This window comes from Zonotrichia leucophrys, chromosome 20 (genome assembly GCF_028769735.1).
Source record: "Zonotrichia leucophrys gambelii isolate GWCS_2022_RI chromosome 20, RI_Zleu_2.0, whole genome shotgun sequence".
Taxonomy (NCBI): domain Eukaryota; kingdom Metazoa; phylum Chordata; class Aves; order Passeriformes; family Passerellidae; genus Zonotrichia; species Zonotrichia leucophrys.
The window spans coordinates 5,338,715-5,352,224 of record NC_088189.1 but is presented as its reverse complement, the minus strand read 5'-3'; the positions used below and the strand labels follow the sequence as shown (position 1 = coordinate 5,352,224).

The 13,510-nt window shown below is 39.2% G+C and overlaps 1 protein-coding gene across 3 annotated transcripts in view; it reads left to right on the top strand.

Moving 5' to 3' along the window:
- DIDO1 (death inducer-obliterator 1) overlaps positions 1-12,778 on the top strand; it is a 51,164-nt gene extending 38,386 nt beyond the window's left edge. For 2 of the 3 annotated variants that reach the window (XM_064729905.1, XM_064729904.1), the window contains 4 exons: positions 438-591; positions 1,560-1,649; positions 2,277-2,472; positions 7,715-12,778. In XM_064729905.1, coding sequence (XP_064585975.1) covers positions 438-591; positions 1,560-1,649; positions 2,277-2,472; positions 7,715-11,079 — 3,805 coding nt within the window. In that variant the 3' untranslated portion in view covers positions 11,080-12,778. Of the gene's footprint in view, positions 1-437; positions 592-1,559; positions 1,650-2,276; positions 4,209-7,714 lie in introns of those variants that run through there. The other variant, XM_064729906.1, reaches the window with a different exon arrangement.
- Positions 12,779-13,510: the final 732 nt, after the last annotated feature.

Here is a 13,510-nt window from a genome sequence, read left to right as displayed (position 1 = left end):
ATCCAAATTCAAATTAACCAATTGGTCAGCTTGAAAGGAAGTGGATTTCTTTCACATTCTGAGTATACACAATAGTAAAACTAAATATTACTGAGTATATCCTTTTGCAAGTTTTAGTCATAGCAAGTTCTTTTACTTCAGAGTCGCTTTCAAAAGGATATTGTTTATTTAATCAGTGAGAAGTGTATGACTGGTTTTATAAAAGTCATTCCTTTTGGCATCTCTTTGACTGTCTGCAGCTGCAAGTTTATTTTCTGCTATTCCTTGCTTTTTTAACTATTACTAAGTTAATTGAAAACGTTAACAAAGCATTAGTAAAAATTTTGTTAGGTATTCAAAAGAAAGTACCAGATCAATAGGAGGAGGGAAGAAAATTTAAAATGAAGGGCCCATCCTCATTGGCATTTGTAACCTTTCTGTTTGGATTTGTTTTGCAGTGCTTCAGAGCCTCGCTCACCTCAGGACAGCGACACTTCCCTCTTTCTCTCTCGTCTCAACACCATTTGGAAAGGATTTATTAACATGCAGAGTGTGGCCAAATTTGTCACTAAAGCCTATCCAGTCTCCGGGTGCTTTGATTATCTTAGTGAGGTGTGTGTGTGTCTGGAATGGTCTGTGCTGCAGTTCCTGGTGCTAGAAAGGCTGGGGGCACTGTGTGTTTATAGAGTTACATTAGAGCTGAAGCAGTGGTAAATGACATCTTTGTAGTAATAGGAAAAATAGCTCAAGGAAAAAACTCAGCCTTTTAAAAATTCCTCACAAATCTGCGAGGAATTCTAATGTCTTTGAACGTGTTTATACATATGTTAGGATCTACCATGGACTAATGACTTTACATCAGCTTCCTTGTTTAGGAGCCAGTGTTTTAAAGTGTGTGCCTTGTTCTGTTATCAAGCTAGATGGGTCACTGATATGGTCTGTTAGAAAATTCTGTTCAGCTGTTTATGAAAAGTATCGTCCTTGTTACTAATTTTCAAGTAAAACCAGTTGGATGATACTGTTCTGAGAGGGTGTACATTCAAATAATGAGACAGTAGAAAGGTTTTTCTTTCTTTTTTCTCTCAAGGGCATTTTAGGTGACAGGAATTTTCAATTACAAATGTATGGTTTAGGACTTAGTAGGCTTGCTTGTTCTACTGAGTACTGCTTTTGCTGAAAAGAGTTTCACTGTCCTCATGACAGGAAATTCACCAGAATTCAAATGACATGGGGTCACTGCAAATGTGGAGAAAAACTGTATTTCAGATAGTAGGTGAAATATTATCTGGGAAATAGTTTCCCTATAAATGCCAGGAATGGGCATACAGAACTATTTGATGTGTTGCTGCTCTCCATGTCTGGGGTGTGTATCTGTTCCATGTATCCTGTGGGCCTTTGGGTCACATGCCATAATTAAACACCTCCAAGTTTAGGAATAGCCAGTCTGAATTTAAAAACATGTACAAAAGTTACTAAAATTTAACTATCCACTGGGCTACTGGGATGGGGCACCATGCACTGCCTTTTTTGGTTTTAATTTTTGGTTTTTCTTACATTACCGTGTAATGCTTCTTGTTTAGGATTTACCTGACACAATTCACATTGGTGGGAGGATCTCACCGAAGACAGTGTGGGATTATGTTGGCAAACTCAAATCTTCACTTTCTAAGGTATTCACTTCAAATCCTTTGCAAAACCCAGAAGAAATAGACAGCAATGTAAAATGACAACTTTTTATAATACAGGGTAGTAAACAGCAAATAGTGACATAGATCACACATGGAAAATTACCTAAACCACTTCTTTGAAATTTTTTATTTATTTTAGTAATGTGTTTATTGAGCTGTGAACCTTGATCTCTCCTTCCTGCACAGTAGTTAAATCTTCAAACTATTTTCTAACTGAAATAATGAAGATTGAAATTCAAATATTAAAGAAAAGGAACTTATGATTTAATATATTTTACTATTAAAACCACTTCAGAGGTAAAAAAATGATAAACATTATAGAGAAAAACATGAAACTAAGAATTTTCCATTTATTTTTCATTTGAGCCTCAAGCTGTTCGATTTGATGTAAGATGCACAAGTAATTTGTGTTTCTGAAAATGACAAACCTAATTCTGTTTTAATGTTGCAAATTGAACAGCAGTGGTCTCTTAAATCTAAAGTGTTGTCCTGAAGGCATAGTTGGAGTGATAAATGTGCAGTTTATTTTACCTCTGGAATTTGCCCTTTACCATCTCATTTGCTGGTATGTTGCAGGTTGAATTTTTCCACTTTGCTTTTGTATTCCAGGAGTTGTGCTTGATTCGTTTCCATCCCGCAACAGAAGAAGAAGAAGTTGCCTATATCTCTCTCTACTCCTATTTTAGCAGTCGTGGTCGTTTTGGTGTTGTAGCTAATAACAACAGACATGTCAAGGATCTCTACCTGATCCCCCTGAGTTCTAAGGACCCAATTCCTTCCAAACTCTTGCCCTTTGAGGGACCAGGTAAGCACAAAACAGGGGAGGTTCAATGCTAGGTAAAATCACAAGACAAAAGGCAATCTGAGACAAGTTGTTGAATATTTAATGTAATCATTAGTTAAATTTTTTATATAAAACCAATTTTAAAGTACCTAATTAGGGAAAAACTGGAAATCAAACTCTGCTAAGATAAAATTGTCCAAACTTTAGTCTTTCAAACAAGATACTCGTATGTCTTAGGAGAATGAGTTTACATGTAAAATGAAGGATGTGGAACAGCCACTATATTAAAAAAACAAACAAAACCACAACAAACTCCCACCCTATTATCAGCAACTCCTAAATTCACAAACCCTTCACCCTTACAAGCCATTCACCATCACTTAATTCAAGCAGGAAACTTATACCACAGAGGAGTCAAGAAGTCAGAGTGAAGACACAGGTAACATTTCTGGTGCTTCCACTGCATTGTCACTGTCCATGCTGAGTTCATCTGTACATGCAGTGTGGGGCAAGAGGTGCTTGAAATGTTCTGTTCTACTTGGATCAAACTACTCAAATCACAGGCTTCAGAAAATCAGTCCTTTGGGGAGAAAGGAATTCCTTAGGTTAGATTCTTCTATCTTTAGATAAAATTACCTGTAGTAGTGTTTGGTGAGTTTGCCCTATGTCGAACGTGGTGACAGAAACACTGAGAATGAATTCAGCTGTGAAACACCTTTCTACAAAATTTGGAGTCATCTTCATCTAAGGATAAGGAGATGCATATGCTTGGTTTCCAAAGAAGGATGTAGGTTTTATAGCAAATACCAGGCTGGGAAGCTGAAGAGCTGCAGGCTGCAGTGAAGGCAGAACTCCATTGTCGTGGCCATGGCTGGCACTGCATGGTAGGTATGGAACCAGCAACAAGGAGCTCACCTTTCTGGGGGCTGACTGAGCTCTGCCTCTCAGACACAAGTGTAGCACAAAACTCAATAAAACACTCTCAGAGCTTTAATGCAGGAGCAACAGTGGCTGGGACAGGTTTTCAACAAATGGAACATGATTTAAGTGCTGTCCCTTCCTCCATGAAATAGCCAAGGGTGCTTGCTCTGCATCCTCAGACAAGATTTTTCTTATACACTTCAAATCTCTTTTATCTGTCCTTGAGCAGTGCACGGACTAGGTGATTGTTTTTAAGGAATAGCTACCAGCTTTCTGTTCTACACTTTTTCTTTCTCCATTATGGGTTTCATTTCAAATGAAACTTTTTACCTTGGATTGAATGTTAGCAAATGTAGCCAAACTTTACTACTAGTAAGAGATATTTTTAATATCAGACTGGGTTTGCTGAGTTTCAAGTGCACAAGTATTTCAAAACTGGAAGGAGTTGTTCAGAACAAGTTCAGGTCTCATCTGCAGGTGTTCATGGAGGCAAATTTTATAAGTCAGATTTTCAAATTGACATAAAGAGGTGTAGGCCAAGTAGATTAAAAGTTAGCAGGAACAAGGTTCCAAGGGCAGGCAGGCCATGACATGGAACAGTTTCACAGAAGATTCACTAAAGAGTTCTGCCATCAGGTAACACTTGGAAACTCCCATGGCAGCCTTTTATCTCAGCTGTGCTAAGCTGTGTTGTGTTTTAAAAGCAGTGAAAAGAATCAGGTAAGCTGTTCCTCTTGTTTTTTGTATGTATGAAAATCACAGCTTGTAATCCACACTTCTTTAATGACATCTGATGGAATTTACTGTGTTTTCTTTCTTTCACAATCAATAAAAATATTTTGTGGAACGTGGTCATTGTCTCCTTAACTTTAATTGTGTGCCTTCCAGTAGAGTCTAACAAGGCCTGGAAAAGCATTGCCTTTAGATGGTCTTTCATATTTAGATAAGTATGAGCTGAGGGGGGAGGAGGGAGAGGACAGTCAAGCCTTGCCACTCCAGAAATCCTAGTTAGAAGATATTCCAGCTGTATCAGCCAGTTCCATCAGGCACATATGGATTAGGAATTTCTCCTGTTTTCTGATGGATTGGAGCTGGAACACAACTGAGGACTGCACTAGTACCTAGAAGATCTGCAGAAAGCTTTGATGTGGGCAGCTTAAAATCACAGGAAAATGGAAGGTTATCCTGATTTATATTTATTAACTCAGATATTTATTGCCAGATTTTATGTCATGGGCTCTTCTGCACTGTCCTTTTGCAGTGGTTTACGGTATGTGAATTATTTCTCCGTTTCACATACACATTACCACTTCCAGTTGTAAAAAATAGTATAATCAGACTTAATTACTAATATAAAGTGATTCATTGAGGGATTTAGTGGTGATGGGAATGTAACAATTATCTTATGTAGCTGAATTTTACTAAAATAGACATGTATATATCAGCAGCAATTCCACAAATGCTGGTATGTCTTTTGGTAGTTTTTTATAGGGACTGTTAGTTTTCATAGAATATGAAGGCATGAAATCTCCTCATGCTGTTGGAATGGTTTTAAAAAAACAAACACACCAAAATTTTGCCTGAACTGTGAATGGAGTTTGTTGTGTTCAGCTGAGCAGATTTCATTAGGAAAAGCAGCAGCAGTAGAGAAATGTGGCATAACAAACCTGAGTTTCTGTGCCAAGCAGTTCCACTCAGCAGAGGAGCCTGTACGTGGACATGTGTCACAGTGCTCTGAATTAAGGGGGCACAAATCTGATGGCCATTGTAAATTGCTCTCATGATTAATTGGGACAGATATTTAAATAGCATTGATAAGATACAGATAAAGGCTTGTGTTGGCCTCTGCAGTTTAAAATTCCCCACAGGTGTGCCCATCCCTCCCTTGGGTCTGTCAGGGATGGGCAGAATCTGTGTCTTGAACAGTGCAGGTCAGCTTTTACCAGCTGCTGCTCACAGGGGAAGATGGGGCCAATATACACCATATAAATATGGTAAACTTGAGCTAATGAAAAAATGTATTTAAGGCCAAGGAAAGTAAATACTAATTCAATACTAGTGTTTAGTAGATCCTGTTTTATTGGCTTTAGTTACAGGAAGTAACTCAATAAAACTAGACTGGGGATTTCAAATGCATAATAGGATAATAACTGTTATAAATAATTTAGCACTGAAAACGACTAACTGCCAGCACAGCTTGCAGCACTTTTAAAAGCTGTGTTTGTGAAAGGAGTCATTTAGCAGTAGTGGCAGACTGCAGTCAATATTTTGTTGTTCCTAAAATTAGGGACTTAACCTATTTATGGATATTGAGATAAAACAGGGCTGTGGCCTTTGAAAGCTGCTCTGACCATGTGTCTTCATTGAAGGAATCATGTAGTATTTGATCTCTCAGAACTGAGTGTAGAAGTCAGCTTAGGCAAAATTTCTAATATTTGTGTAAAATTCCAGTATCAAAATGTAACATTTTAATGGATTTATTCTATTATGACTAAATTCTAAACATGATAATTTATAAGTAATGCTGTTAATTTGCTGCTGGAATTTTTTGTCTTCAAAGTGTATTAAAATTTTACTCTGTTTTAATTAGTGACTTGATCTCTATTTCTTACAGGAATTCAAACCTGATTTCTCAGTAATTGCTGTTTATTAGATATCCTGCCTGATGGATTTTTGACACCTGTTTATTTCAGTTATTCAGTGTTTGAAATTCATTGTGACTAATTGCATAAATCACAAGTCTCTGCATGAAATTTGGTAATCAAAACATTTAACAACAGCAGAACAGCAAATGCCTACTGGCAGTTTCTGGGTGAACTCCTGTTTGTGAGATGCTCTGCACTGGTCAACACCCACCAACTGGGGAGTTGTTATTCATTAACATTAATTTAGGAAAACAACTGATGTGTTTTCCTCTCTAGATGATAAATTTAGGAGTCCCAGTAAAACTTCTGAGTTGTTTCACCAGATTAATGTATGTGTGATGTGGTTTGCTAATAGAATGTATCTGCTACTGTGGGGTTTGGGGGTTGTGTTGGTTTGAAAAGGGATTTGGTGCCAATCATTAGATATTTAAAATTGTTGCTTAGTGAGAAGTTGGTTTAATAAAAACAAGGCCCATATATATAAAAATCTCCTACTTAGGGGATCTTGAATAGAAGGGTCAACATAGGTCAGAGCTCTCACATTGCCATTTATCCACCATGGATATTCTCTTTTATTTCACAGGTTATTTTATATATCTATATTACTGCTTCCCTGCTGAATAGGAATCATAACTAATGGAACATATAGGGAGGACAGTGGCCCTTAAATGAGGGCTTTTTAAAGACCATTTAGTCTAGAAGTTAGAAGATTTTCTATGTTTGCCACCACTGTATGTTAAAGGATTTAGTCCCTGCCCTTCATTCTAGGCATGTTTATCTGCCGGTGGAACTGTGCATGTAGGAGGCAAAAATACAGGAGACAGGCCTACAGCCCTTTGCATTTTTCCTCTTTATCTGAAACTTTCTTATCATTTGTGGATATATACTTCTGCTTCAAGTCTGAAGCTCTTCACAAAGGAGCAGTTCTGCTCATGGTGTTTTTTACTGACCTGTCAAGGCCTGATTCCCGCCCAGCAGCTCCAAGGCCTTCTCGCCCCCGCAGCAGGTGCTGGCCCAACCAAACACCTCTCCTGGGCTTGTTTGGGACAACTGCAGTTTCCCTGCTTCTCCTGCCTCTTAAAATAATTTCTGGCTGGAAAAAACCACAACAAACTGGGAGTAATTGCCAGCTTTTTAACATTGCTTCCGTTGTTTGATGTGTTCTTTTTTGCCATTATTAGTGTTTGTTTAACTTGGAGACAAAATGTTTATAGATTGGTGTCAATGTGGACTTTTAGCACAGATTATATGACAATATAGCAATGTTTAGTCCAAGTTTTCTCACTTTTCAGTATCTCTGTGTATATTTGCAAACTAAATGTAAATATTTGCTTTTTCAGGAGGAGAGGTGGGGTAGTTGAACAGTAGAAACAATGTAAAGATACAAAAATAACAGTTTGCTTAGGTTTGAACTTTTGCAGAAACACTTTAACAACGCCTGGTGCTACCATCTTTTATTAAACATGTTGAGGAAGGAATTTAAACTTTTAAACTTCTGTATAAATACATATAAAAAATAAGAAATACAAATGCATATGCTTGTGGACTAATGAAAATTGCTAATAGGTCTGGTGGAATTTAGAAATCTGTTACCTTTATGGCTTTTGTACCTGCCACTTTGTAAAATAATAGTTTTCTACTGAAAGCATCATTAAAAATCAGATTTTTACATATACAATCTTTGTGTTCTCTTTCAGGTCTTGAATCATCTCGGCCAAATTTAATCCTTGGGTTGGTTATCTGTCAGAAAGGGAAACGTCCTGCCACTGAGACAGAAAAAATGGAGGAGAAGCGAAGCAGAATTCAAACACATGAGGAAGCTGAACCATCCCTGTTCTCTAAAGGGCCTCCAGCTTCACAAGAGAAGAAAACTCCAAAATACTCACTTTATTCAGGAGACTCCACCATGAGTACAACACCACCTGGATCTCCTCCTCCACCTCCACCCCCACCTCCTGTTCCAGACACCTCAGCAGTGACACCTTCAGTATTGAAGATACTGTCCTCCATTAAAGGTGGCCCCACGACCACTGTGACCCCACCGATTTCAACAGCTGCTCCTGCAAGCAGCACTGCCACACACTCCTCATCCTCGAAAACCGCCACGCCTCTGGAGCACATCCTGCAGACCCTCTTTGGGAAAAAGAAAACTTTTGAGCCTCTTGCCAAGGATTCTGGAACTGTTCAGTCTTCCAGTCAGGAAAGTCAAGCTGTGGCAGATAGTGGGGTGTCAGCGGTTCCTCTGCTGGACCCCATTGTGCAGCAGTTTGGGCAGATGTCCAAGGACAAAGCCATAGAGGAGGAGGAGGATGACAGACCTTATGATCCTGAGGAAGAATATGGTCCAGAGAAAGCCTTTGAAACACAGACTGGCGAGAGTGACAAACGCTACAGTGTGGAAAAGCCATCTACTACAGCAGAACTAGAGGATGAGGCCTATGATCCAGAGGATGAAACTATCTTGGAAGAAGCAAAAGTTACTGTTGATGATTTACCCAACAAAATGTATACAGACAGTAAAAGCAGTTCTTCAGAAGCATCTGCTTCATTTGTGTCTGATTTATCTGCATCCTCCTCCTTGGTAGAACAGCAAAAAATGTTGGAAGAATTAAACAAACAAATAGAAGAACAGAAAAGGCAGCTAGAGGAACAAGAAGAAGCCCTCAGACAACAAAGAGCAGCTGTTGGTGTTTCAATGGCTCACTTTTCAGTGTCTGATGCTTTAATGTCACCTCCACCAGCAAAAGCTTCCCTAATGAAGCCTGAATTATTCCATCAAGACCAGCAAGCTACACAAAAAGTAGATTTACCTTCATCTTTAAATCAGCAAGCACAAGTTTTAAACCAGAGCTGTGACCCAAGGCAGAACAGAGATCCTCGACAGGCTCGAAGGATGGTGACAGAGAATGACAGTGCTGATTCTCGAATCAAGCCACAGGTAGTACAGAATGAGATAGCCACAAGAGAAGTTGCTCCAGCAAGTTTTCCAAATGCTTTGCAGACTTCACTTGGTAAGGAAGATAATGCTTTAATTTCCACTGCTCCGCCTGGTTTTACTGCTGATAATTGGGTTTCAAGTGAACAGACATCTACGATGCCCCAGAAAGAGACATCTAACAGCAAATTTGAACACACCATTCAAGTTACTTTGGAAAACTTGAGTCAGTCAGCTTCTGGAGATCCTTCTGCTTCCAAACCTATACGTAAAGTGCTGCTTCCAACCCCACCAAGTACATCTTTTCAGCCTAATTTCTCCACATCAAATGACAGCCCATCTTTGCAAGATATGCATCAAGTGTCATGGTCAAATGAGCCAAAGGAAGCAATGGGAAGGGATTCCTTCTCAAATACAATGTTTCCTCAGCAGGAAAAGGCAGCTGGACACTTTGAACCAGAGATGGGTCTTTCATCAGTGCAATATGATGAACAAAGAAATCCTCGGTCTCATCAGTTTGTAGAACAAACTGAATCTGCACCAGCTCAGAGTGAGGGTGGACCTCCCCCACAGCACTTTGAGGAAAACCGAGCGTTTTCTATGTCTGGACAGAAAGAGGGACCTCCAATGATGCTCAACGCACCTGGAGGACCTCATGGACCTAATTTTAGAGGGCCAGCACCACAGTTCTCTGAAGAGCACGGTTTTCCAAATAATGATGGGCAAAGAGGACCTCAGTCTGGAAGATTTGGAGGTCAAAAGGGTCCCATTCCCTCCTTATTTTCTGCACAGCATGGTCCACCTATTTTTGGTGATAATAGGGGCCCTGCTCCTTCTTATCATGGTGGTCCAAGAGGAATGTCACCATCTCATTTTGAAGATCATAGGGACCCTCACATGGAACAAATGGAATTCTCAGATTCCCAATATGATGAAATGATGGGGCCTCCAGGACAGTTTGAAGGACCAGATTCCCCCCAGTATATGGGAAACAGAGGACCTTCGCCTTTTCCTTATGGAGGTCAAAGACGACCCCCTCCAGGTCAGTTTAAAGGACAGAGAGGAGGCCCTCAGTTTGGAGGGCCAAGAGGTCCAGCCCCAGGTCATTTTGGGGGACCAAGAGGACCTCACCCAAATCAATTTGAAGGGCAGAGAGGTCCAGCTCCAAATCATATGCCTGGTCCAAGGGGACTTTTGCCACAGCCATATGAAGAACGGAGAGGGAGCCCACCACCCAGATTTTCCAACCAGAGAGGTCCAGGACCACATCAGTTTGGAGGACCAAGAGGAGGCACACCTCCAATGTTTCCAGAAGAAGATGAACCTCCTTCTAGATTTCATTACCAGGGTCAGTCACCACAAGGTATGAAACCACCCCCAAGACCACTCCTGGACCTTCCAAGCCATCCATCTCACAGAAAAGAGATGTGGGAGGAAGGTGGACCATCTGCATCTCTTTCCAATATGTCTGGACAAGGACCTGAGTCGGAAGGACAGTGGCCCACGTCTGACTTCCGAGAAGGCAAAAATCCTGACTACAGAGGCCAGACATTTGAGGGCAGACAGAGAGAGAGATATGAGGGAGGAAATAAAGATAAGGGTTTGGATCAGCAAGAGCTTCAACAAGGAGATAATCGCCAAGGTAGAGGCTTTGAGGAAAGACGAAGGGATCGAGAACATGGCAGACCTTGGGAAAGAGACCGTGGCAGAAACTGGAACAGAGACAGGGACTGGGAGAGACACAGAGAGAAGGAATGGGATAAAAATAGAGATAGGAGCCAAAACAAAGATAGAGACAAGGATTCAGAGCGGGGTAAGGACTGGGAAAGAAGCAGAGACCGAGATAGGACAAGAAACAGAGATAGGGACTCTTACAGAAGACGTGATAGAGAGCGATCGAGAAGCAGAGACAGGGACCGCGACAGAGAGAAGGACAGGGACCGGGATCGGAGCCGGGAAAAGGAAAGGGATCGGGACAGAGATCGAGATCGCGACAGGGAAAGAGGGAAAGATCGCAAAGATAGGAGTAAGAGTAAGGAAACTGGTAAAGAGACAAAGCCAGAAACACCGAAGGAAACCCAGAAACCAGTGGAAACTGAAGCTTCATCTTCCAGCAATCAGTCATAGAACTGTGACTGATACTTCCCACAAATAATACACTTTGGCAACACAGCAAGGACTGCACATCTGTAAATACTGTACATATTCTCACCTTTTAAAAAATTCTGTTGTAAAACTAGCCTTACCCGATGTACTGACAAATAAGCAATTTTTGAACAACTGTGAATGAAAATAATCAGATAGATGAAAAGCAAGAACATATTGGACTTTCACTTGCTGCATTTTGTGCATAATGTTTTTCTTACAAAGATTCACAACGTTAACTGTACTGAAATTTTGTTTTTTCTACTTGCATCTTTATCTTAAAGTTTCCATTTACAGTACAGAAATGGAAAAAGTCTAAGAAGAGCATATTGCTTTTTAAGATTATAAAGTTATGTTTTCCAGTAACTTGAATTGTAATTTTATAGGAGAATTTAATCCAGACCTGAGGAGCCATACCTTTACATCTCAGTTACGTGATATTTTGGTGTCAAAATTGTTCCTACAGCACACACTAAAAATGTTGGTGTCATGTTTCTTTTACAATGGAAGGGTTATGTGTTTAGGAAAAAGCTGCAAAAGAACAGTGTTAATAATTACTTGTGACTGATGGAGGATTTGAAAATGGAATGTTATAAGCTTAAAGTGCACTATCTTCCTTTTATATCCATGTATTTTGGGTCTGGAATCCATCTGTTAAGTGTACAGCAAAGAAACAAGTCATACTTAGGTATTTTTCATGAGGTTTTAAATATCCCATGTTTACAAATCTGTCATTAAAGAAAATACGAGAGTAGCACCTTTATAACGAGCAAAACTTATAAAAACATCAGACATTTATTTTGAAAAGTTGTAAACCAAAGGAAGAGAGAGCATTTGGTTAAATAGGCCACTAAATCTGTTACTTCAATTGCACTGATTTAGTGGAGCATTTTTTGGTTTTGTCTAGGCTTTGCAGAATTTTTCCACAGATTTAAGAAATGTCCCAATTTGATTGAACTTTTCATTACAGAAGTGCTCTTTCATTCTAAAAGGGCTCTTGAAAAATAAATGATACTGTTCTTTTGTTAGGCCCTACTTAGGCTGGCAGTGTATATAAAACTCTCCACTGAAAAAGACACAGCTGCATTAAAGTTTAAATTATGGTGGTACATCATGTTGTGATTGAAGAGGGACATTTTTCATGGTGAAATACATCACATTGCTACTTCCCATGTAGTCCTCAAGCACGTAATTCTAAAGTGTGAAATAAAACCCCACTAGTTTATTTGAATGTGTAAACTGACCGCTGGGTAAATATTTTGGTATTTTGCTAAGATAGATTTGGAAATATAAAATCAGATTCCTGTAAACATTTTGCATCTTGAGGACTATATTACAGGTAGCATGTGTGTCACCACTGTCACATTGGTGCCTCCTTGAGGTCCTTGTACATCCAGGATTTGCTGGCTGAAATGAGCATCTGTGTCCTGAACCCGAGGGAAAACGGTAACATGCAAAGAAATCGTATGAAATGCAAACATCAACTACGGTGTAAGATGTTTTTTGTTAATGAGATGTTTCTAATTTAAAGACATACATAAAAGTATGCAAAATGTGTGTTTGTTTAGGTTTACTTGATAGAAATTTCTGTAAATTGTATTTTATATGGCAGAATATATCACTGTACATTAAAATATGGGACTTCACAGGTTTTTGTTACTGTAAGTAGAATAAACACCTACAGAGAGCTGTTGTCCATTTCTTAAATGTGTATGTGTATATTATTTTCTACATTTTGCTATTTCTCAACAAACCACAAGAGACTGATGGCACAGGGGTTTTGTTTCCTTGTAGTTTAATGACAGACATTTTGCAGGATATCACAGCAATGTTTGATTGTGGGCCCTCTAAAAATAGTAAAAATCTGTGCTAATGATTGATTCTTTCTCTAAGGCATCCCCTTTATTTTGAAGGGGTTTTTTTACATTTTAATCAGAATGCTTGGAATTTAAAGATTTTTACATCAAAAAATCCGAAGAAAAGAAAAAGTATTAATTCAGGTCACACCATTTATGATTTTCTTGCCTTTACATTTTTATGAAACAGGTGTGTGGCTTTTCTTCTTTTAGGAAATTCTCCTTTAGTAGTCTGGGGGATCTGTTTATGCTTTAGGATTGGTAAATACATCCTCACAGAGATCAAGTGGAAAAAAAAAAATCAACAGCATAGGCTCCAGTGACTTTGTCAAACCACAGCTTTATGTAGCTAACAATCAGCTGGAGCTGGATTTTGCAGCAGGGTTCCTGTATCCTCCACTACAGCAGGTGGTAAAAACCAGGCTGAAACCGACATAACAATTTAACTCAATTTACTGAGACTAAAAATGGCACTGAATGATTGTCCTGCATTGCAAGAAAGAGAAAAACAATTCTCTGGTTTTGCCCAAACTTTTGATTAACATGAAAGAACTCAC